The sequence below is a fragment of the Ranitomeya variabilis genome, chromosome 6 (genome assembly GCF_051348905.1).
Source record: "Ranitomeya variabilis isolate aRanVar5 chromosome 6, aRanVar5.hap1, whole genome shotgun sequence".
Lineage (NCBI taxonomy): Eukaryota > Metazoa > Chordata > Amphibia > Anura > Dendrobatidae > Ranitomeya > Ranitomeya variabilis.
Window position 1 is genome coordinate 7,835,629 of NC_135237.1, and position 25,247 is coordinate 7,860,875.

The window sequence follows — 25,247 nt, forward strand, 5'->3', positions numbered from 1 at the left end:
TCCGTAGTACATGCCTGCACAAGGCAGATTGCCTTGTGCAGGCATGTACTACGGAGGACAGAGAATGAACTTCAATCCAATATTGCAGCCAGCATGCAGCCGGCGGGTAAGGAAAGGGTGCATCAAACACCCAAAAACCCCGCCCCTAGGTCTAAAGATTGTTCCCTCCAAATTCAGGTGACAGTGTCCCTTTAACATAACTCCGCATGGCGGCATGTTCTGGCACCGACAGGTTGAAGAGTCGGCACTTAGGGAACTTACAGCCTGGAATCAAGTCAATAGCGCAATCACAGTCCCTATGCGGTGGAAGGGAACTGGACTTGGGCTCATCAAATACATCCTGGAAATCTGACAAAAACTCAGGAATTTCAGAAGAGGGGGAAGAGGAAATTGACATCAAAGGAACGTCATTATGAACCCCCTGACAACCCCAACTAGTCACAGACATAGATTTCCAATCTAACACCGGATTATGTACCTGTAACCATGGAAAACCCAGCACATCTACGGTCCCCAGTCCAAGTGGGACCACAAGTGTCTCTTCATGAAGATCAAACCTTACTTATTTTCGAGTCGGCAGGTGGTCTTTAGAGGGGATTTCAACAACGTCACGAGACCCTGTGATAGAGGAGGTTCCGGAGACCGGCTGGCTTACTTATTTTCCATGTCTTCCATGTATTCCATGTATTCCATGTCTAGGATGCAAAGTACCCGTATTATACCTCTAAATTCTTCTTCGTACATCCCCCATATTGGTATCCATCCAGAGTAACAAACAAATCGAGAAAAGTGCATTGGGAGGAGAAAACCTTTAATCGAATGTGCACACAATCAATAGTAATGAAGGCAGAAGAGCAGAACACAGAAAAGCAAACACAAATTGTAAGTTCTCAGTCACAGGAACGAGATTTCACAAGAACAATTATCAATTGTGAGAAAGTGAAATGTGAGCAATGTATCTGCTGCCTGGAGGGTTACATGAGATGGACGGGACTTCTGTACATGAGGAGCCATCACTCTCCTGCTTATGGTGGATTACTACCAGTGTGGAGCCGCGACCAAAGAGATATTCAAACTACGAGAGGAAAACAATAATGAAAATATAGACACGTTCGCAAAATTGTATGTTATCATAGTGACCACTGCTTGTGTAACTATGATTGGAAGCTTGTATTCAAAGGGCTTAAGAGCGAGAGCATCACTCCAGGAAGGTAATAGGAGCATAGAAACCAAGCATTGATTTCTTAGCAAAAAATTCCCCACATATGAAAATAAATATGGCTTATCTCCTATGTGACATCTCTCATGTTTTATGACATGAATGCTGCTCATCTTCTGTGATGACGCTGATGATGAATAAGAGTGGATTTATGAGAAAAACATTTCCCACATTCTAAACATGAATATGGCTTCTCTCCTGGATGAATTCTCTTGTGTCTGCTAAGAAGTGATTTATGTGCAAAACATTTCCCACATTTTTCACCCCAAAATTTGGGGTGCGTCTTATGGTCCGAAAAATACGGTGTGACAAACAAGCAAAAGAATAAGAAATCAGGAAGTGGGTGAACACTTTTTCACACAACTGTATTCCATGTCTAGGATGCAAAGTACCCATATTATACCTCTCTATATTTTTATATGTAAATTCTTCTTCGTACATCCCCCATATTGGTATAATGAAAATATAGACACGTTCGTCATATTGTATGTTACAGTGACCACTGCTTGTGTAACTATAATGAGCAGCTTGTCACCAAAGGGTTTAAGAGCAGGAGCTTCTCTCCAGGAAGGTAATAGGACCATAGAAACCAAGCGTTGATTTATTAGCAAAACATTCCCCACATTGTGAACATAAATATGGCTTATCTCCTATGTGATGTCTCTCATGTTTTATGACATGAATACTGCTTATCTCCTGTGTGAAGAAGCTGATGATGAATAAGCGTGGATTTATGAGAAAAACATTTTTCACATTCTAAACATGAATATGGCTTCTCTCCTGTATGAATTTTCTCATGATTTTTAAGCTGTGATTTATATGCAAAACATTTCTCACATTCTAAACATGAATATGGCTTCTCTCCTGTATGAATTCTCTCATGTATAGGAAGATATGATTTACTTGTAAAGGATTTTCCACATTCTGAACATGAATATGGCTTCTCTCCTGTGTGAAACCTTTCATGTTTAATAAGATTTGATTTATCTGTAAAGCATTTTCCACATTCTGAACATGAATATGGCTTCTCTCCTGTGTGAATTCTCTTGTGTGCAATAAGATTTGATTTGCTTTTAAAACATTTTCCACATTGTGAGCATGAAAATGGCTTCTCTCCTGTGTGAATTTTCTCATGTTTAATAAGATGTGCTTTCTGTCTAAAACTCTTCTCACATTCTGAACATGAAAATGGCTTCTCCCCTGTGTGATATCTCTCGTGTTTAATAAGATGCGATTTGTGTGTAAAACATTTCTCACATTCTAAACATGAAAACGGCTTCTCTCCACTGTGAGTTCTCTCATGTGCAACAAGATTTGATTTATTTGTAAAACATTTCTCACACTCTGAACATGAATATGGCTTCTCCCCTGTGTGAAATCTCTTATGTTTATCAAGGGTTGATTTTTCTATAAAACGTTTCCCACATTCTGAACATGAATATGGCTTCTCATCCGTGTGAATTCTCTCATGTAAAACAAGACTCATTTTGCATGCAAAACATTTCCCACATTCTGAACATGAAAATGGCTTTTCTCCTGTGTGACTTCTCTCATGTAAAACAAGATTCCTTTTACATGCAAAACATTTCCCACATTCTGAACATGAAAATGGCTTCACTCTTGTGTGATATCTCTCATGCGAAATAAGATGTGATATCTGTGTAAAACATTTCCCACATTCTGAACATGAATATGGCTTCTCTCCTGTGTGAAATCTCTTATGTGTAACAAGATTTGATTGAGTTTTAAAACATTTCCCACATTCTGAACATGAATATGGCTTCTCTCCTGTGTGAATTCTGTTATGTGTAACAAGTTCTGATTTATTTATAAAACATTTCCCACATTCTGAACACGAAAAAGGCTTCTCTCCTGTGTGAATTTTCTCATGTGCAACAAGATGTGATTTCTGAGTAAAACATTTCCCACATTCTGAACATGAATATGGCTTCTCTCCTGTGTGAATTCTGTTATGTGTAACAAGTTCTGATTTATTTATAAAACATTTCCCACATTCTGAACATGAAAAATGCTTCTCTCCTGTGTGAATTCTCTCATGTAAAACAAGACTTGATTTATAAGTAAAACATTTCCCACATTCTGAACATGAATATGGCTTCTCTCCTGTGTGAATTCTCTCATGTGAAACAAGATATGATGTATAAGGAAAACATTTCCCACATTCTGAACATGAATATGGCTTCCCTCTTCTAGGAGCTCTTTCATCTTCAGCATTTATTCTGCGACTTTTATTTTGCTTAACAGTCTGTGATGAATTAGGAGATAATAATTCATTAAAATCATCAGATGATTGATCTCTGCTGTGAACGACTGGGGGTATATCTGAGATGTCGGCATGCTGTGTATATGTATCTTGTGAGATATTATAATCATCTGCTTTAAATTCTAAAAAGATCATTCGTCCCTCAGAGCTCTTGGTACAGCGATCTGTGAAGAATAAAATGCATGTTGTTATTTTTGATTAATAAAACCTAAAATGTTACATTTATCTGAATATTATAAAAAAATGAAATCCCATACAAATGGCAGAAACAAAATAAGTGTATACCCTGCGGTAAGTTAATAAGTAAAAGCAATAGTGCATAGAAATGACACAGGGCACTTAATAAATACCGTTTGTTTTTTATTTAAAAAAAAAGCGTAAAATTCATTCCTCCAGCATCAAGGTGTACCCAAATAGGGATGGTCCTAACCTCTAGTACTAAAACCTTATCATGTCTCAAAACGACATCAATGTGAATAAGGGCTGAGCAATACGACTACCCAGAAAAATGTGAAGTTATATAAACGTGATGTCCAGGTCAAAGAAAGGAAAGCCACATCTGGACCTGCACTAAGTGCTGAAGACTGAAACTTAACAAAAAAAGACCTGGAGTTTAAGTTGGTTTCAATGCAAAATAGGAGCATGTTCACATGTTTTATTAAAAACGGTGATTACTAAGGACCCTGTGTTATTTCTATGCACTATGGCTTTTACTTACTGACTTACAGCAGGGTGTGTGAGCATTTTGTGTCTGTCTTAGGTTTTGTCTGTTTAACCGTCCGTTAGGAACAATGGATCTGACAGGCGCAGCTCTTCTACTTTCATTTCTCTCTTCTCACCAGATTTTCAGGAAACCCCCTCCCTCTAGACAGTCTCCTGGCTCTAGCTGCTGTGTGATACCACAGTTGGTCTGCAGAGCTTCAGGAAGGAAGATAAAGCTGTGCTGGCTTCTCAGGCTCATTGGTCCCCCCGAACACATCACACTTTATAAGGTTGGTATGAAATGTTTTTAGTCATTACTATTGTTTCTTTAGCTTGTTTTATGAATGGATAGAGGAAGGTTTGTGGATATTTCATATAAATAAGGCAGATTTTCTTACAAATGAAAGTGTGCTTCTCAGGCACATTGTTCCCTAATGCATATTCTCTCTCTTGCTTCAGATTATCTTCTGAAATAGAGAAGAAAATGTATGATCTTTCAAAACCCCATCATATTGAGGAAGTGAGAAACATGCTGTTAGATGATGATGATGCAGACCCCCACAATGAATGAGGATTTTGAAGAAAGTGAGATTGATTCTCATGACGAGGTGGAAGTCTGTGAACTAAACTCTGAAACAGAGCAAGATGGTGACAGTGATGAGGAGGAAGAAGATATAGAATCTTATTATATGGGAAAAGATAAAAAACCAAATGGAACAAGAATCCACCCATAAAAAACGTATGGAACCTCATAACATTATCACTCACCTTCCTGCAGTTATGGGAAGAGCACGTAATGCAAAAACTGCAGCTGAACGCTGGAATACTTTTTTCACAGATGACATTCTGGACTCTATTGTCATATACACTAATCAATATATAGACAATATAAAGCACAAGTTCATCTGGGACAGAATCCTGAAGCCCACGGATGAAATCGAACTGCATGCATTTTTTGGTTTATTATACCTTGCAGGAGCTTATAGGGCAAATCGGCAAAGTTTGGAGGAACTTTGGGGTATAGAAAGTGATGGAATTGAAAAATGTAGCCTTGTTATGTCTCTAAAAAGATTCAAGATTCTAATTCGTTGCCTTCGGTTTGATGACAGAACTACCCGAACCGAACGTAAAACATATGACCGGCTTGCTCCAATTTGCGATGTATTCCAAAAATTTGTGGAAAACTGTAAGATAAACTATCGCCCTGGGGCAAATGTCACAATTGACGAAATGCTCCCTGGTTTTATTGGCAGATGCGCATTTTGTCAATACATACCATCAAAACCTAGCAAATACGGAATAAAAATGTATGCCCTTGTTGATGCCAGTAAGACCTACACATACAACATTGGAATTTGTGCTGGAAAACAGCCAGATGGTCCTTACTGTGTCAGCAACAAACCCACTGATGTTGTGAAAAGAATGTCTGAGCCCTTATTTGGATCAGGTCGCAATATAACTGCTGATAATTGGTTTTCAAATTGTGATCTTATTGATTATCTAAAAACGCAGAGGCTTTCATATGTCGGAACTGTAAGAAAAAATAAAAAAGAATTGCCGCTACAGCTTGTTACTGTGACAGGGAGAAAACAGTACAGCAGTATGTTTGCATTCCATGATGGAAAGGGTTTGGTTTCCTATGTACCACGCGAAAAAAAAAAAAAGTACTTCTCCTCTCAACGCTTCATAATGATGATGCCATCGATCCTAAATCTGAAGCACAACAAAAACCAGAGATTATTACATTTTATAATGAAACCAAAGGGGGTGTTGGTACAGCTGATCAGATGTGCCCAACTTTCAGTGTCAGCAGAAACACCAAGCGCTGGCCAATGGTCACATTTTTCGCTATGCTAAATTTGGGTGGTATAAATTCACAAATCATTTACCTTGAAAACCAGCTTGAACCACTCCGTAGACGATTGTACCTGAAAAAATTGGCCCATGAACTAATGCTTGGAGAGCTACGCAGGAGAAGTAAGAAAACCATCGGTATCCCCTCCGGCCTTCAAGTTAGGCTCAAAAGATTCCGCCCAGATATTGATACTGAAAATCCGACACCTGCACCACCTCCCAAAAGAAGGAGATGCACCACCTACACCATGGAAAGCGGGAACAGAAGGCTTTCTAATTATGAAGGTCTCAAATGTCATCATGCAATCTGCCCGACACATGCAAAAATGGATTGCAATTCTTGCTCTTTGCTTTGCAAATGTGTTTTTTCTGGGGAAACTTCAGGATCTAATTCAGATTAATTCTGTGTGTAATATTATTCTAGGTGCCTAGAAAATGGTTTTGTGCCAAAATTTTCTCTTTTTAATAACCGTTACTTGATATCATTGGGGGCTATTTGGTGGGAGTTTTGAAATTTGTGTATATCAAAGTTATTACTTTTATGTTGAGTAAATGGGTTTGTTTTGCACCTGATAATGTGTAGTCTCTTTTATTACATCCCTATGAAGGTCTCTGATCACTTTTACATCACTGAAATTGAGAAAATTAGATATTCTAGGCATTTTTCTAGGCGGCGCTTGACAGGCACATTGTTCTATTACGAGTTAGTGCGAATATTGTTCCTGACGGAGGGTTAATAGCCTGTGTGAACATGCTCCTTTTTTGCATGGCTACCAATTTTTAGTCCAGTTTGTTTTGTTTTGTCTTTTTTGTAAAATTGCAAGGTATGTAGAAAACTCTATTATTAATGGACTAAAGTGTCATCTACTTTGGGTGAACACAGAATAAATGATAAATTCTTCTAACGTTCATTCCGGATCATTGTTCAGCGTAATCGTAAAAAAAATAAATTTGTGATCGATTTTATACAAGCATAAAAATGATCGTTGTAGGCAGCATTTCCCCGGTGTAAATACAGGATGTGCTGCCAACAATAATAAAAAATACATGAGAGGCGGGAACAAATCATCACTGATACAGGAACATGAAAGTGGATAATCAGCTCCCTCCATCTTCACTCAGTGCTCGCTAGAGGCCATTATCTGTCCATGTAAGAGGATCCTGAGGCGGCACTCACATGCTGCAACAGGGCGGCGTTTCTGTACTGCAACCGCAACAAAATCTCACGACTGCAGCAAAAAACTGCAACATATCAAAGCAGCAGTAAAGCAAATCTGTCAGCCAGTAAAGCAAATCTGTCACCAGGTTTTTGCTAGCATGATATAGGGGCAGAAATCCTGATTCCAGTGATGTATACCGTACAGGGCTGCTTGCTGTCATTTTAATAAAATCTCAGTTTTACCTGCTGGAGATCTAGCAGTGCTCTAAATGCTGAGCTCTGTAAAACCCAGCCCACAGCACTGATTGGCAGTATTTTGCTCATGTACATTGGGGAAAAAAGTATTTAGTCAGCCACCAATTGTGCAAGTTCTCCCACTTAAAAAGATGAGAGGCCTCTAATTGACATCATAGGTAGACCACAACTGCGAGAGTCAAAATGAGAAAACAAATTCAGAAAATGACCTTGTCTGATTTGGCAAGACTTATTTTGCAAATTATGGTGGAAGATGAGAATTTGGTCACCTAAAACATGCAAGATTTCTGGCTCTCACAGACCTGTAAGTTCTTCTTTAAGAGGCTCCTCTGTCCTCCACTCATTACCTGTAGTAATAGCACCTGTTTGAACTTGTTATCAGTATAAAGGACACCTATCCACAACCTGAAACAGTCACACTCCAAACTCCACTATGGTGAAGACCTAGGAGCTGTCAAAGGACACCAGAAACAAAATTGTAGCCCTGCACCAGGCTGAGAAGACTGAATCTGCAATAGGGAAGCAGCTTGGTGTGATGAAATCAACTGTGGGAGCAATAATAAGAAAATGGAAGACATACAAGACCACTGATAATCTCCCTCGATCTGGGGCTCCACGTAAGAGCTCACCCTGTAGGGTCAAAATGATCACAAGAAAGGTGAGCAAAAATCCCAGAACCACACGGGCGACCTAGTGAATGACCTGCATAGAGCTGGGACCACCGTAACAAGACTACCATCACTAACACACTACGCCGCCAGGAACTCAGATCCTGAAGTGCCAGACGTGTCCCCCTGCTTAAGCCAGTACATGTCCGGGCCCATCTGAAGTTTGCTAGAGAGCATTTGGATTAACCAGAAAGGTATTGAGAGAATGTCATATGCGCTGATGAAACCAAAGTAGAACTGTTTGGTAGAAACAAAACTCGTCGAGTTTGGAGGAGACAGAATACTGATTTGCATCCAAAGAACACCATACCTACTGTGAAGCATGGGGGTGGCTACATCAATCTTTGGGGCTGTTTCTCTGCAAAGGGACCAAGACGACTGATCCATGAGTGTTGCTTTATTTATTTAATTGTATATGAGTTGGTGACTCTAGGTTAGCACCTGTTCACACCTAGTCTATGTTTGGATGTGACGGTCAGTTTTTAAAAAAATTTGTATTCATTAGCCTTCTGACTGAGGACTCTGCCTCTTAGCTACAGGCATTATTAATCAAGGCAGGACCCTACCCCTCCACAGAGATATAGATTTTAGTCTAAGAGAGGATTCACACGTTCCCATACAGATGAAGACTTTATTCTAAGCAAGTATTGGCATTGTTAGGTCCTGGTAAATGAGAAATTCCTTATCGTGGCTACCAGGTACACATGAATTGGCCAATTTATGCGCAAAACTTTCTAAATTTTTCATATTTCTAGGACAGTAATGCAATTCAATTTTCATGTGTGCAACTTTTGGTGCTACAGAGCGCTACCTTATTTATTTGATTATACAGAATGGAGCATCATGTGTGGCCATTATACAGTAAGGAGCATCACGTGAGGCCCTTATACAGTATGGAGCATTACTGGGACCATTATACAGTATGCATCATCACGTGTGGCCATTATACAGTATGGAGCATTATCTGGGGCCATTATACTGTATGGATCATCAGGTGGGGCTATTATACAGTATGGAGCATTATCTGGGGCCATTATACGGTATGGAGCATCATGTGGAGACATATAGTATGGGCATCATGTGGGGCAATTATTCAGTATGGAGCATCATGTGGGGCCATTATACAGTATGGAGCATCATGGGGGCCATTATACTGTATGGAACATCATGTGGGGCCATTATACAGTATGGAGAATTATCTGGGGCCATTATATGGTATGGAGTATCATGTGGAGTCCTTATATAGTATGGGCATCATGTGAGGCAATTATTCAGTATGGAGCATCATGTGGAACCATTATACAGTATGGAAGATCATGGGGGGCCATTATACTGTATGAAACATAATGTGGGGCCATTATACAGTATTGAGCATTATCTGGGGCCATTATACAGTATGGAGCATCATGTGGAGCCAATATATAGTATGGGCATCATGTGGGGCATTTATACAGTATGGAGAATCATGTGGGGTCATTATATAGTATGGAGCATCATGTGGGGCCATTATACAGTATGGAGCATCATGTGGGACCATAATAAAGAATGGAGCATCATGTGGGTCCATTAACAGTATGGAGCATCATGTCGGGCGATTATACAGTATGGAGCATAATGTGTGGCCATTATACAGTATGGAGCATCATGTTTGGTAATTAAACAGTATGGAGCATCATTTGGGGCAATTATACAGAATAGAGCATCATGTGGGGCTATTACACAGTATGGAGCATCATGTGGGGCCATTATACAGCATGCATAATCACATGTGGCCATTATACAGTATGGAGCATTATCTGGGGTCATTATACGGTATGGAGCATCATGTGGAGCCATTATATAGTATGGAGCATCATGGGGGCCATTATACTGTATGGAACATCTTGTGGGGCCATTATACAGTATGGAGCATTATCTGGGGCCATTATACGGTATGGAGCATCATGTGGAGCTTGTCATGCAGCTGCAGTGTAGTACAGCACAACCTCCACCAGGGGGAGCTTGGTAGGGAAGCCAGACTGCACACACAGAGCAACTGAACAGATGCCACTTAGTGGCGAGAGCGAGGTCAGGAAAGCCAAGTCAGAGCACAAGACAGCACAACAGTACAAAAGGATTTAGACAGAATGGATAGTCAGGACATAGCAAGGAATGAGTAAACCAGAACGGGCAAAATACGGTACAATAGGGACAAACTGAAACAGTGTCAAAAAGCCAAGCCAGAAGGTCAGAACAAGAGAGTCAAGCAGATCTACAGACAAACAAAGAGACACTGGGAAAGGGCAGGCAGGGGGAGATAACAGACACAGGACAAGTCAGGGTTCACAGTAGGACAAATCAAGGGCTTCCAGAGTCAGGTTCACACGCCAAAGACAGAGCTATAGCTGACACTACCCTCAGGATACCTGGGAGCTAAATAGCAAACCCAAGCCCAGAATGAAGCAGAGCAAAGTTAACCCTTGACATGATCCACCCAGAGAAAGAGCAGACAGGACTAAACTCCGGAACGGATCATGACAATACCCTCCTCTCAAGGGGGGCCACCCGACCCCCAGGTTTTCCAGGATAACATGCATGAAATGCCCGGACCAGTCGATTAACATGTACAGATTGTGCCGGGACCCAAGATCGATCCTCAGAACCGTAACCCCTCCAATGGACCAAATACTGAAGTGAATTACGAACCATGCGAGAATCTACAATCTGTTCCACTTCATACTCGGTCTGACCATCCACAGAGACCGGAGGTGGAGGGGATGGAGGCCCAGCAGAGGATGGTAAAAATGACTTAAGAAGGGACTTATGGAACGCATCGGGAATCCAAAGCAACGGAGGAAGTCGTATGCGAAAGGCAACTGGATTGATCACCTCAATGATCTCGTAAGGACCAATATACCTGGGACCTAGCTTAGCCGAAGGAACCTTGAGACGAATGTTCCTGGTAGACAACCACACTTTATCTCCTACCAGGAATATAGGTCCCACAGACCGTCGCTTATCCGCACAAAGTTTATGTTTGCCCTGAGCCTCTCCGATGTTCTTCTGGACCTCCCTCCACACCTCCCCCAAACGTTGCACTGCCGTATCAGCCCCTGGACATCCTGAACCCAACCTAGAAAATTCACCAAAATGAGGGTGAAAACCGTAGTCACAGAAGAATGGGGAGGTGCCCATGGACTGGTTAATCCGATTGTTAAATGCAAACTCAGCCAGGGGCAACAAAGAACACTAATCATCCTGCCGAGACGTAGCAAGACACCTCAAAATATGTTCAAGAGACTGATTGGTCCTCTCTGTCTGACCGTTAGTCTCAGGATGGTAAGCAGAGGAGAACGTCAAACACCCAATTTTTTACAAAAGGCCCTCCAAAATTTGGACACAAATTGTACCCCTCTATCAGAAACCACATTCAAAGGCACACCATGCAACAGTACAACATGCTCAATAAACAGCTTGGATAATGTTTCAGCATTAGGCAATCCTGCCAGAGGTACAAAATGCACCTGTTTACTGAATGTGTCAACCACTACCCAGATTACAGTTTTGCCATTAGAAAAAGGGAGGTCATAGAAAAAGGGAGGTCAGTGATAAAATCTATGGACAAATGAGTCCAAGGTCTATCTGGAATTGGCAATGGCACCAATTCGCCGGCCGGCCGGTTATGGGAGCTGTTAGCACGGGCACATGTATCACAAGCAGACACAAACACAGCGACATCAGAGGTCATGGAGGACCACCAAACAGCCTAGCAATGGCTTTCCGGGTGGCAGAGATCCCCGGGTGTCCACTGAGAGCAGAATTGTGGAACTCCTGGAGAACCCTCAATCGGTACTGAACTGGGAAAAAAAGCTTATTGTCAGGCAGAGAGGGAGGAGCAAGAGACTGAGACTTTCGAATCTCCAGCTCCAATTCAGAGGATACCCCCGCAACAACCACTCCGTCCTGAAGAATGGAGGAAGGAGGTTTGGGGGGTGATATCGGATCAAAACTGCGAGATAAGGCATCAGCCTTGACATTCTTGGAACCAGGCCGAAAAGTGATAGAAAAATGAAAACGAGAGAAAAAAAGTGACCACCTAGCCTGTCTAGGAGTTAACCGTTTGGCAGCTTCAATATAAGACTAGTTCTTGTGATCAGTAATAACCGTGATCCGATGAACTGCCCCCTCCAAAAAAATGCCTCCATTCTTCAAAAGCCAATTTTAAGGCCAATAACTCCCGGTTCCCAACATCATAGTTCCTCTCTGCAGAAGAAAACGTCCGGGAGAAAAAAGCACATGGTCTTAAATTGGTCAAAGTAACGGGTCCCTGAGACAACACCGCCCCTACTCCCACCTCTGATGCGTCCACCTCTACAATGAATGATTCAGATGGATCGGGCTGAACTAATACAGGAGCAGTCATAAAACACTTTTTTAATGTAATAAATGCTTCAACTGCCAAGGATGACCAAACTTTGAGATCAGCCCCTTTGCGAGTGAGATCGGTGAGTGGCTTGACCACCTGAGAAAACCCCCTTAATGAATTTCCGATAATAATTGGCAAAACCCAGAAAACGCTGCAACCCCTTGAGGTCTCTGGGTTGCACCCAATCAACAATGGCCTGTACCTTTCCGGGATCCATCCGAAACCCATTGGCAGAAAGGATGATCCCCAGAAAAGAATGCTCCTGGACACAAAACAAACATTTCTCGGGTTTAGCGAACAGAGAATTTCCCCGTAACCTGTGAAGAACAGCATGTAAATGACCAATGTGGGATTCCTTGTCCGGCGAGAAAACAAGGATATCATCCAGGTATACAACCATAAAGCGCCCGATAAAATAAAAAAATACATCATTCATGAAATTTTGAAACACCGCAGGCGCGTTAGTGAGACCGAAGGGCATGACCAAGTTCTCAAACAGACCCTCGGAGGTGAGAAATGCCGTTTTCCACTCATCCCCCTCCTGAATACGGATAAGGTTATATGCTCCCCTAAGGCCTGTTTCACACGTCAGTGGCTCCAGTACGTGTGGTGACAGTTTCTTCACGTACCGGAGACACTGACTCACGTAGACACATTAAAATCAATGTGACTCTGCACGTCAGCATGTTTTCACGGACCGTGTGTCCGTTTGAAAAACACGGAGACATGTCAGTGTTCGTGGGAGCGCACGGATCACACGGACCCATTAAAGTCAATGGGTCCGTGTAAAACACGTACCACACACGGATGCTGTCCGTGTGCCGTGCAGGAGACAGCGCTACAGTAAGCGCTGTCCCCCCAGCTTGTGGTGCTGAAGCCGCGATTCATTTCTTCTCTCCAGCAGCGTTCGCTAGAGAGAAGGAATGAAAAATCATTGGTTTTTTTTGGGGTGTTTAAAATAAAGATCCTTGTCACCACCCCCCTCTCACCCCCTGTGCGCCCGCCCGCTGGAAATAAAATACTCACCCAGCAACCTCGATGCTTCCTCTCAGCACCGCAGCTTGTCCTGTATGAGTGGTCACGTGGTGCCGCTCATTACAGTGATGAATATGCGGCTCCACCTCCCATAGAGGTGGAGCCACATATTCATCACTGAAATGAGCGATACCACGTGACCGCTCATACAGGATGAAGCTGCGGCACTGAGAGGAAGCATCGAGGGAGCTGAGTGAGTATTTTATTTACAGCGGATGGGCGCACAGGGGGTGGGAGGGGGGTGGTGACAAGGATCTTTATTTTAAACAAAAAAAAACAATGATTTTTCATTCCTTCTCTCCAGCGAACGCTGCTGGGAAGAAGGAATGAATTCCGGCTTCAGCACCAGATGCAGGGGACAGCGCTTATCTCTAGCGCTGTCTCCTGCATGGTCCGTGTGGTCATCAGTGGGAACACGGGCGGCACACGGCTGCCTCACGTATGCCACACTGATGTGCCACGTGAGCACACGGACACGGATAACTCCGGTAGCGATTTTTCCGCTACCGGAATTATCTGGACGTGTGCGACAGGCCTAAGATCCAGTTTGGAAAACCACTTAGCCCCAGACAATTGGTTATAGAGATCAGGAATGAGTGGGAGAGGGTAGGTATTTCTCACCGTAATTTTATTTAGTTCCCGGAAATCGAGGCATGGACGTAAACCACCATCTTTCTTCTTGACAAAAAAAAATCCTGCGACAACAGGTGAGACAGAGGGACGGATGTGACCTTTGCGAAGACTTTCAGAGATATAGTTTTTTATGGCAATACGTTCCGGGCCAGAAAGATTGTACAAACGGGCTTTGGGCAATTTAGCACCTGGAATAGGATTGATGGTACAATCATAAGAACGATGGGGTGGTAAGACATCAGCCTCTTTTTCGGAGAACACGTCCCCAAAGTCCTTTAGGTGCTCCGGAATACCCTCCGGACTAATGGTGGACACAAACACAGCAGAAAGACAACCATTGGAACAATTAGGACCCCATTTAAAAATATCACGAGATACCCAGTCTATAACAGAATTATGCCTCTGCAACCAGGGGAACCCCAACACCAGTCCCGCAGGAAGATTATTCATAACATAACATGAAATTCATTCCTGGTGCAAGGACCCCACCTTGAGGAGGAACTCCTCAGAGACAAATTTGAGGACATTTTGAGCCAACGGTGTCTTATCAATGGCAACGATATGAATGGGAGTCTCTAGCCTAACTGTCCCTAACTTTAACTTGGACACCAGACTAGAGTCAATGAAGTTCATGGAAGATCCACAGTCCACAAATGCTGAAGTGGATACGTAACCACCTCCAGAACACAGTTCCACCTCTAACAAAACTTTTTGAAATGAAGAAAATGGTACCTGAGAGTCTGGATGGCCTCCTAGACCATCACCCAGACTCGGCAGCTTGTTACTCAATGGACAAGAGGGGCAGTCCTTCTTCCAATGTCCCAGATCTCCACAGTAAAAATATAATTTCCCATCACGTCGCCGTTTCCTTTCCTTCTCCTTGAAATTTGTTGCACCAACTTCCATTGTCTCCTTGAATGACATAGCCTCAGACTTGGCAGGCAAAACAGGAATCTCACACTGGATAATTCTTCTCTCCCGTAACCTCCGGTCCATACGAATGGCCTGAGTCATGGCCTCTACCAGGGAACTGGGTGGCATATGAAGGGCCAGCGCGTCCTTGAGATGATCTGAAAGTCCTCTCTCAAACAGGCATCTCAGAGCAGAGTCACCTCAAAACACCTCAACAGACCACCGCCTAAACTCAGAACAATACTGATCAGCAGTGAGTTCATTCTGGGAGAGACTAATGATCATGTCCTCTGCTACCCTGACCCGGTCTGGTTCGTCATAAATCAGTCCCAAAGCCTCAAAGAATTTGTCTACAGACACACGTTCATGGGCAGAAGCAGGTAAAGAGAATGAGGTCCCTCCCGCAGTAAGAAAATGATTATCCCCACCCGCTGACTCATCTCCAGAAGATCTGGGTCTAAGAGAAAAAAAAAAGCTTGCAACTCTCCTTCAGGCTAAGTGCACACGTAGCAGAATTGCCGCGGAAATTTCAGCGGCAATTCTGCGCCTCCTGCCGCGGGTATATCGCATGCAGAATTTGCATGCATATACCCGCAGAAAACTAGCGTTTTGCAAGCGAAATTAGCTTGCAGAATGCTAGAGTTTTCCAAACGATCTGTAGCATCACTTGGAAAACTGACTGACAGGTTGGTCACACTTGTCAAACATACTGTTTGACAGGTGTGACCAACTTTTTACTATAGATGCAGCCTATGCAGCATCTATAGTAAAAGATAGAATGTTTAAAAAAAAAAAAAAAAAAAAAAGGTTATACTCACCTCAGCGGCTTCCGTTCCTAATGCTGTGTGTTCAGGACCTTCCATTGACGTAGCGGTCACGTGACTGCGGTCAAGTGACCGCGACGTCATCGCAGGTCCTTCACACACACCACGGAAGCCGCTGAGAAGGTCGGGCCGCCAGAGGGTGAGTATATCGCTATTTTTTATTTTAATTCTTTTTTTTTTTTTACCAAATACATGGTGCCCAGTCCGTGGAGAAGAGTCTCCTCTCCTCCACCCTGGGTACCGACCGCACTTGATCTGCTTACTTCCCGCATGGTGTGCACAGCCCCGTGTGGAAAGTAAGCAGATCAATGCACTCCTATGTGTGCAGAATCGCCGCGATTCCGCAATTTTAATGAACATGCTGCATTTTTTTCTGGAATGCGATTCCGCTCAGGAAAAAAATGCAGCATGTCCACAAAAAATGCGGATTGCATTCTGTTACATAGGATGCTTAATGTTAGCGTTTTTTTCGCGGTTTTATAGCATTTTTATAGCGAAAAACCGCAAAAAAAACGCAAAAAATCTGCTACGTGTGCACACAGCCTAAAAGTAAAAAATCTCTCCCTCTCCCCAGAGAAGGTATCTGGGAGCTTGACTGTAGGTTCAGGAGAGTGCAAAGAGACATCAACAGTGTCAGAGCGCTTACAGTCAGTCTGCAATGATTTGACTGTGTCAGAAAACTACCTTTGCAGGTGGTTATGAGATGAGGACAAGGCCCTCTGTTCCACAAACAGGTCTTGTATCATAACTGTCAAACTATCCATTTGATCTGCCAACGTATGGAGTGGATCCATAGCAAACAGAGCAGAGAGAAAAACATGCAGAAATCCCTTTAAATGTGTAGGTCAGCTATAATGTCATGCAACTGCAGTGCAGTACAGCGCAACCTCCACCAGGGGGAGCTTGGTAGAGAAGCGAGACTGCACTCACAGAGCAACTGAACAGACGCCACCTAGTGGTGAGAGCGAGGTCAGGAAAGCCAAGTCAGAGCACAAGACAGCACAACAGTACAAAAAGATTTAGACAGAATGGATAGTCAGAACGTAGCAAGGGATCAGTAAACCAGTACGGGCAAAACACGGTACAATAGGGACAAACTGAAACGGAGTCAAAAAGCCAAGCCAGGAGGTCAGAACAAGAGAGTCAAGCAGATCTACAGACAAACAAAGAGACACTGGGAAAGGGCAGGCAGGGGGAGATAACAGACACAGGACAAGTCAGGGTTCACAGTAGGACAAATCAAGGGCTTCCAGAGTCAGGTTCACACGCCAAAGACAGAGCTATAGCTGACACAACCCTCAGGATACCTGGGAGCTAAATAGCAAATCCGAGTCCAGAATGAGGCAGAGCAAAGTTAACCCTTGACATGCTCCACCCAGAGAAAGAGCAGACAGGACCAAACTCTGGAAAGGATCATGACAGAGCCATTATATAGTATGGAGTATCATCTGGGGCAATTATACAGTATGGAGAATCATGTGGAGCCATTATATAGTATGGGCATCAAGTGGGGCATTTATACAGGATAGAGCATCATGTGGGGCCATTATAATGTATGCAGTATCATGTGGGGCCATTATACTTTATGAGGCATCATGTATGGCTATTATACTGTATGGAGCATCATTTGGGGCCATTATACTATATGAAACATCATGTGGGGCCATTATACAGTATGGAGCATTATCCGGGGCCAATATACAGTATGGAGCATAATGAGGGACCATTATACAGTAAGGAGCATCATGTGGGGCCATTATACAGTATGAAGCATCTTGTGGGGCGATTATACAGTATGGAGCATCATGTGGGGCCATTACACAGTATGGAGCATCATGTGAGGCCATTATACAGTATGGAGCATCATGTGTGGCCATTATACATTAAGGAACATCATATGGAGCCATTATACAGTATGGAGCATTATATGAGGCCATTATACAGCATGCATCATCACGTGTGGTCATTATACAGTATGGAGCATTATCTGGGGCCATTATACAGTATGGAGCATCATGTGTGGCCATTATACATTAAGGAACATCATATGGAGCCATTATACAGTATGGAGCATTATATGAGGCCATTATACAGCATGCATCATCACGTGTGGTCATTATACAGTATGGAGCATTATCTGGGGCCATTATACGGTATGGAGCATCATGTGGCGCCATTATACAGTTTGGAGCATCATGTGGGACTATTCTACAGAATGGAGCATCATGTGGGGCCATTTTACAGAATGGAGCATCATGTGGGGTCATAATACAGAATTGAGCAGCATGTGGGGCCATTATAGTATGGAGCATCAGTTGGGGCAATTATACAGTATGGAGCATCTCCCTCCGCTAAACGCCCGGTTACACCCTACAGGCCGCATTCAGTGCGGACACAATATCTGCACATTTATACAGGACACAACTAGCTTCACATCGTCTGTTCCCAAAAAACATATTATATAAAAAATGTTATTAACTGCGATTCATCCATATAAATGTATGTGATTATTACCTGTAACTTCTGTGATGTCCGCTATGTCAGAAGTCCTACTGACCGCTAAGGTTAGAAGGAGTCTGTCGGAGGCCACATACAAGCTCACCACCAAATGTTCAGCCATGACCAATAATGGGGACACGTCATTGTGCATTGTGACAGGAATAGAAAGAATTAACAAACCTCAGAGAGGAGACCACCAAAGAAAATGACTGAGCCGTGAACCTCGGAGGATGTATGAGCGAAGCACGAGGTTCCCATTAGGAATAAATCTAAAATATGATTTGATTTCACCATTACGAATCAATCTTTTCTACTGCATTGCATTGTTTTATTATTGTGTTTTTTAATAACTTTCTTCCTTAGGATTGGTTGTGCTTCCTCACGCGTTTAGCCAGGACCTGACATAAAACGCCGGGCAGCACGTGTGCAGGCAATGAATGAGGAACTCTTTTGGAAACGCGTTTGCTCTTCGCTCCCCTCCTCCTCAGTCATTCACATTTTCTTTGCCTCTTGAACGTTGTAAACTTTCATTTTTTAAATGGATTCTATTACAACTGTTTTTCAGAAGTTCAGTTCCCTGGAATTGCTTTTACCAAGTGACAATCTGTGGTGACCTGAAGAAGGCGCTGCACGAAGGAGATGTCGCACTGCCAGATGTTGAGCAGGGAGGAGCAGGCAAACACCACCTGGATGAGCCGCGCTGAGACCCCGACCCAAAAACACTGAATGCTGCCAGGAATGCTCAGGGGACTGCAGCAAAGTACCAGTGTAGGGTGTGCAGATATTACCTCTGGATTCTTATGTTTCCACCTGACAAGTTTTCAACTTATTTTTCTATTGAATTGCACAGATTATGGACGACATTAGACGGAACCTGTCACCTGAGATAACGCGATTAGCCTGGTGATACGAAGTTAATCTGCAGGATAATGGCGTCACTAACCTGACAGTCACCACTCTGAGAATACAGAAGAGCCGCTGTAACTGCTCCCCGGGCCTGACACTCCCTCTACAGTCAGGGCAGGGACAGTTATAGTTACCGTCATGTATTCTCAAAGCTATGACTGAACCAGGGCCGCCCCGTGACTAGCACTCCCCCTACTTTGGGGCCGGCTGTCAGTTAGGGCCGGGGGCAGTTATAGTTACCGCCATGTATTCTCAAAGTGATGACTGAGCCAGGGCCGCCCCGTGACTGACACTCCCCCTACTTTGGGGCTGGCTGTCAGTTAGGGCCGGGGGCAGTTATAGTTACCGCCATGTATTCTCAAAGTGATGACTGAGCCAGGGCCGCCCCGTGACTGACACTCCCCCTACTTTGGGGCTGGCTGTCAGTTAGGGCCGGGGGCAGTTATAGTTACCGCCATGTATTCTCAAAGCTATGACTGAACCAGGGCCGCCCCGTGACTAGCACTCCCCCTACTTTGGGGCCGGCTGTCAGTTAGGGCCGGGGGCGGTTATAGTTACCGCCATGTATTCTCAAAGTGATGACTGAGCCAGGGCCGCACGGTAACTGACACTGAATGCTGGCGGCAAGAAAAAAGTACATTTTCTCCCCACACTGTTCGGCTGTGTGCAGATGCCGGGCACCATAATAATGCTATTATCCTGCAGATTAACCCCATATCACCAGGTTAATAGCATTAAATGGAACCTGTCACCAGAGATAAAGATGGAAAAGCGCTGAATTGATGGTGGGATGTTTTGTACATGACAAATACCTGGAATATTAATAGGGGTGTGCAGACTTTTTATATCTACTATACGGCTTAACGAATTCCAATACGCATTTTATTTAAAAATTGTATAATTTTATTTATATTATCAAAATATATAATTCAAACTGAGTAATCAAATATAAATACAATACATATAAATAACAGGATTAGTGGAGGAGGAAACACTATAATAGTGGCGGAGCGGATGACAACACCTATCACATCATATCACAAGGACTGCTATTGTGGGAGCCATAGTATGAAAACAGTCTGTGGCAATAGCCCTAATCATCATAGCTATATTGCTCAAAAAGAAAAGAAAAAAAAAAAAAAAAAAAAGTTGCAACAGTGCAGGTTATATCACTAGCTAAAGTGCCATAGTGCCTACAGGACTCATCACCTCATATCATATAAAGCAGCTTACCCATTAGGTCTGAGATGTCTCACCACGCTCCACACACCACCCCCTTGACGCACGTTTCGCGGTCGCTTTCTCAAAAAGGGGTTTTTTGAGAAAGCGACCGCGAAACGTGCGTCAAGGGGGTGGTGTGTGGAGCGTGGTGAGACATCTCAGACCTAATGGGTAAGCTGCTTTATATGATATGAGGTGATGAGTCCTGTAGGCACTATGGCACTTTAGCTAGTGATATAACCTGCACTGTTGCAACTTTTTTTTTTTTTTTTTTTTTCTTTTCTTTTTGAGCAATATAGCTATGATGATTAGGGCTATTGCCACAGACTGTTTTCATACTATGGCTCCCACAATAGCAGTCCTTGTGATATGATGTGATAGGTGTTGTCATCCGCTCCGCCACTATTATAGTGTTTCCTCCTCCACTAATCCTGTTATTTATATGTATTGTATTTATATTTGATTACTCAGTTTGAATTATATATTTTGATAATATAAATAAAATTATACAATTTTTAAATAAAATGCGTATTGGGACTTGTATACTCCGTTCTGTTGTTTTGTATTTATTGGGGAGTTTCCTAGACTGTCCTATTGTTTCGGACAGAAATATTGGGAGAGATATAACAATCCTTGTCTCTCGGCCACGCATATGTATTAATTTTTGTGAGTTTTGTATTGGGCTTAACGAATTCACCTGAATGTGTGAGCCTATATGACATGGCCTGACATATTGTGATTAATACTGAACAATACAGCCGCACTCCTGGCCCTACAACATCAATGGCATTAGGTGATGACAGATATTTTGCCAAAACGACATTTCAGACAACAGAGAAAGCGGCCTCCAGACTCCCCTGGAGAACAGAAGGGTTAGGAGATTAAATTCACTCTGCCCAACAGATGTCTAAATTGTCAGCGGAGTCTAATGTGTTCAGAGGTGTGAACTATGACCTCACAGCAGGGACCAGGAGACCAGTTACAGTCCCATTCACATTAGTCAGAATAATCGGATGCCCATCTAATGTGTGTGTGGCCCTCCTAATGCTCCGCAGACAGTGTAAAGTGAAACACTGAACCCATTGGTTCTCTGGGATATTACAGCGCTGCCAGGAGTCTGACGGTGGAGTTCTTGTTAGGCGCCTGTCCTGAGTCTAGGCTCTGCTTACTATACCCCAATCTGCTAAATTTTCTTGTGGTCCACATCAGGCTTTGCAAGTAGCCCAGCAGGCTCCCATCTTTTGAACTTCCTATGACCCTATAAGACCTCCCAAGACATCTTTGTATAAAGGCTTTCTAATAACACTTTTAGTTTTTTCCGTGCACAGTTCCTGTCCACAGTCTTCAGGACGGCTCCTATCTGCCTGCGGCTTCCATGGCTTTCAGACTTTATAGTTACTCCAGAGCTCTGTCTTTTACCTGTTCCCGGTTCTCTAGGACCTTTACTATGTGTCCGCCTGCGGTTTCCAGAGCATCTCCTAACTGCCACAGCTTCCGTGGTATTTACACTTTCTTATTACTCCAGAGTTTAGCCTACTACCTGTCTGTGGTCTCCATGACGCCTCCTGTCTGTCTGCGGCTTCCAGTCCTCAAGTCTCCAATTTGTCTGCAGTCTACAGTAACTCTGCAATCTGCCTGCGGTCTTCGGTAACTCTGCAACCTGTGTGCGGTCTCCTTGATGCCACTTGTGTGCCTGTGGCTTCCACTCTGAGTTTCCAGTCTGCCTATGGTTTTCAGTAAAACTGCTAACTGCAGACTCCAGGATGCCTCCTGTCTGCCTGTGGCTTCCAGTAACTCTGCAACATATCTGTCATCCGCATCCAATAACTCTGCTACCTGTCTATTTGTGGCATTCGGTAAGTCCGCTATCCGTCTGCTATCTCCTGGACGTCTCCAGTCTGCCTGAGGCTTCTAGGAAACCTACTACCTGTCTGCATTCTCCAGGATGGTCCCTGTCTACCTACAGCCTCCAGTAACCACTGCCTACTATGTACAGTCTTCAGGAAGTCTTTTGTCTGCCTGCGGCTTACAGAAACCCTGAAACCTGTCAGCAGCATTCAGTAACTGTCACCTGTCTGTGGTCTTCCAGATGTCTCCGGACTACCTGCGGCTTATAGTAACCCTACTACCTGTATGCAGTCTCTGGGATGTCTCCTGTCTGCCTGCAGCTTCCAGGAACTCTGCTACCTGGCTGTCTGCGGCTTTCAGTACCATTGTAAACTATGTACAGTGTCAGGAAATAGGAAGAATTTCTTATTATGTCAATTACACATACATAGCCCTCAGCTGCAGTTTCCTCTCGCTGTAATGTGAGACCAGCCAGCACATTCACTGAGGAATTTTTATGGCTCTGTGTGGCACAGCCAGTCTCTGTCAAAACCCTTCATTCCCCCTCCCGCCTAATACCAGCCAAAACTGGTACAGCCACTTTCCAAACTGCATGGGATTCTTTTGTTCTTTTAAAGTTATGTATACTGGCACCGAACAGGGCTACAGATATAAGGAAAAAAAAAAAAAAAATAAATAAATAAATATATATATATATATATATACACACACATACACACACTGTATATATACTGTATATATAAGATAAACCCAATGAGTTGCAAGGAGCGGATTTCTCCATAAGCGGGACATATATCTGTGACATGTTTATACTTAAAAGAACCCCCCTGACGTGGTGAACATCCTGACCATTGTGTCGTTCTTATACGAGGTTCATACAGCGAGGTATGTATAGAAATGGTTTGTCATAACTCTAAGAAAGGGGAGGATTCAGCCTCTGAGTAAAGTCACCATAGTGAGAGTGCCTTGGTTTTGGGCTGGGAGATAAATGAATGAGACATCAGTCTTCACGAGTCTTTTGTCCTGGGTCTAGCTGCAAGACAGATCTGCAATGCATCTGGATATATGCTCGCCCATCCGCCACAGCCCATGGTCAGCCATGAGATGAAATAACATAACGAACTGTAAGTGTTTTTCAACTTGAATCCCATTTTATTTGTAATTGTACTGTACATACGATACGTGTCTATTTTTATAATATCTTTTTATACTTCTGTAAACACTGCCTAGCTTTTTGGAGTAAAATATAAAATTACTAGCCTTGTTTCTCCTTGCTCTATAACGTACTGTCACGTCCTCTGAAATAAATTACGTTACTAATCTGGGTGGGCTCCGGACCTGTTATTAAGAAATCGGATTTGGTGGCACCCGATTTGTCTTGTGCGTTTGGGAGGCTTGGTAGCGACGGACGGCGTTGATAATTATTGTTCTCGCCTGAGTGGGAGTAGTGATATCGCCCTCGATCCAGCGTGCCCATTAGCCAGTACAAAGTAAGGCAGCCTTTCTGGCAACTAATTATCCTATGTGCAGTACCCGGTCTGACCTGATGGTAAGGAGGCGCCAGAGAGCTGCAAGTTGCAAACCGGAACTGGGAAGTGGGATATAGATAAATCCCCTTCAGAAAGGAACCAGGGGCAACCAAACAACCCCAGTTCATGACAAATTGGTGTCAGCCGTGGGGATGATAAAGTTATCCTCGCCGTGAACCGTAACATACAGTCTCCAGGATGCCTATTGTCTGCTTACGGCTTCCAGTAAGCCTGTAACCTGTCAGTGGCATTCAATAACTCTGCTACCTGTGGTATTTAGTAACTCTGCTACCTGTCTGCGGTCTCACAGATGTCTCCAGTCTGCCTACGGCTTTCAGTAACCCTACTACCTGTATGCAGTCTCCAGGATGTTTCCTTTCTGCCTACAGCTTTCACTAACTCTGCTAACTGACTCTCTGCAGCTTTCAGTACCACTGCTAGCTATCTACAGTCTCCAGGAAATCTGTTTTCCTGTGGCTTCTAGTAACTGTTTGCCAGTGGCTTTCAGTAACTATGGTACCTATTAGCCAGTGTCTTCCAGCAACTCTGCTACACATCTGTGGTCTCCCGGACGTCTTCGGCCGGCCTGCAGCTTTCATTACTGCTGCTAACTGTCTAAAGACTCCAGGATGTCACCAGTCTTCCAGTAACTCTGTTACCGGTCTGCCACTGGCTTCCAATAACTTTGTTACCTGACTGCAGGCAGCTTCCAGTAATTCTGCTACCTGTCTGCGGTCTCCAGGATGTTTCTTGTCTGCCTATAGCTTCTAGTAACTCTGCTATCTGTCTGCGGCTTTCAGTACCACTAGTAACTGCCTACAGTCTTCAAGACATCTACTGGCTGCCTGAGGCTTCCAGTTCATGATTTGCAGGTCTGTGTCTTCTAGTACCTCTGTTAACAGTCTCCTGTCTGCTATCCATATCCTATGTGCGTCACACGTTTGGAGCACCAATGCCTGTGGCCCGTGTGCCCACCAGGACCTTGGGCTTACAATGAGCATTTGGCAAAATGTGGATTTTTTTGTAATTCACTTCTGCGCAGATTGAGTAATATGACAACTGCTGGTCGCCATTTTACTGGACTGAAACAGTCCATCAAAAGGTTAAAAATAAGTTAATATTTATGCTCACCTCACTTTTCACCTCTCCGGCCCCTCAGCTCCTCACCGTTACCCGTCTGGTCCTCTGCGCATCTTCTCATCACCATTGAGCACGAATCCTCGACCTCTTCACGCCAAGTCAGAAGTTACGGCTCTGGTGAAAGCAGTTTCCAGGCATGATGTCGTGACCTTAC

The 25,247-nt window shown here is 43.5% G+C and overlaps 1 protein-coding gene across 10 annotated transcripts in view; it reads right to left on the reverse strand.

Annotated features, from left to right (window-relative positions):
* Positions 1-796: 796 nt before the first annotated feature.
* LOC143781284 (uncharacterized) overlaps positions 797-25,247 on the reverse strand; it is a 142,732-nt gene continuing 118,281 nt past the window's right edge. For 7 of the 10 annotated variants that reach the window (XM_077267796.1, XM_077267801.1, XM_077267798.1 and 4 more), the window contains one exon: positions 803-3,667. In XM_077267796.1, the coding sequence (XP_077123911.1) occupies positions 1,884-3,667 (1,784 nt within the window). In that variant the 3' untranslated portion in view covers positions 803-1,883. Of the gene's footprint in view, positions 3,668-14,946; positions 15,082-25,247 lie in introns of those variants that run through there. The other 3 variants (XM_077267795.1, XM_077267800.1, XM_077267804.1) reach the window with 2 other exon arrangements.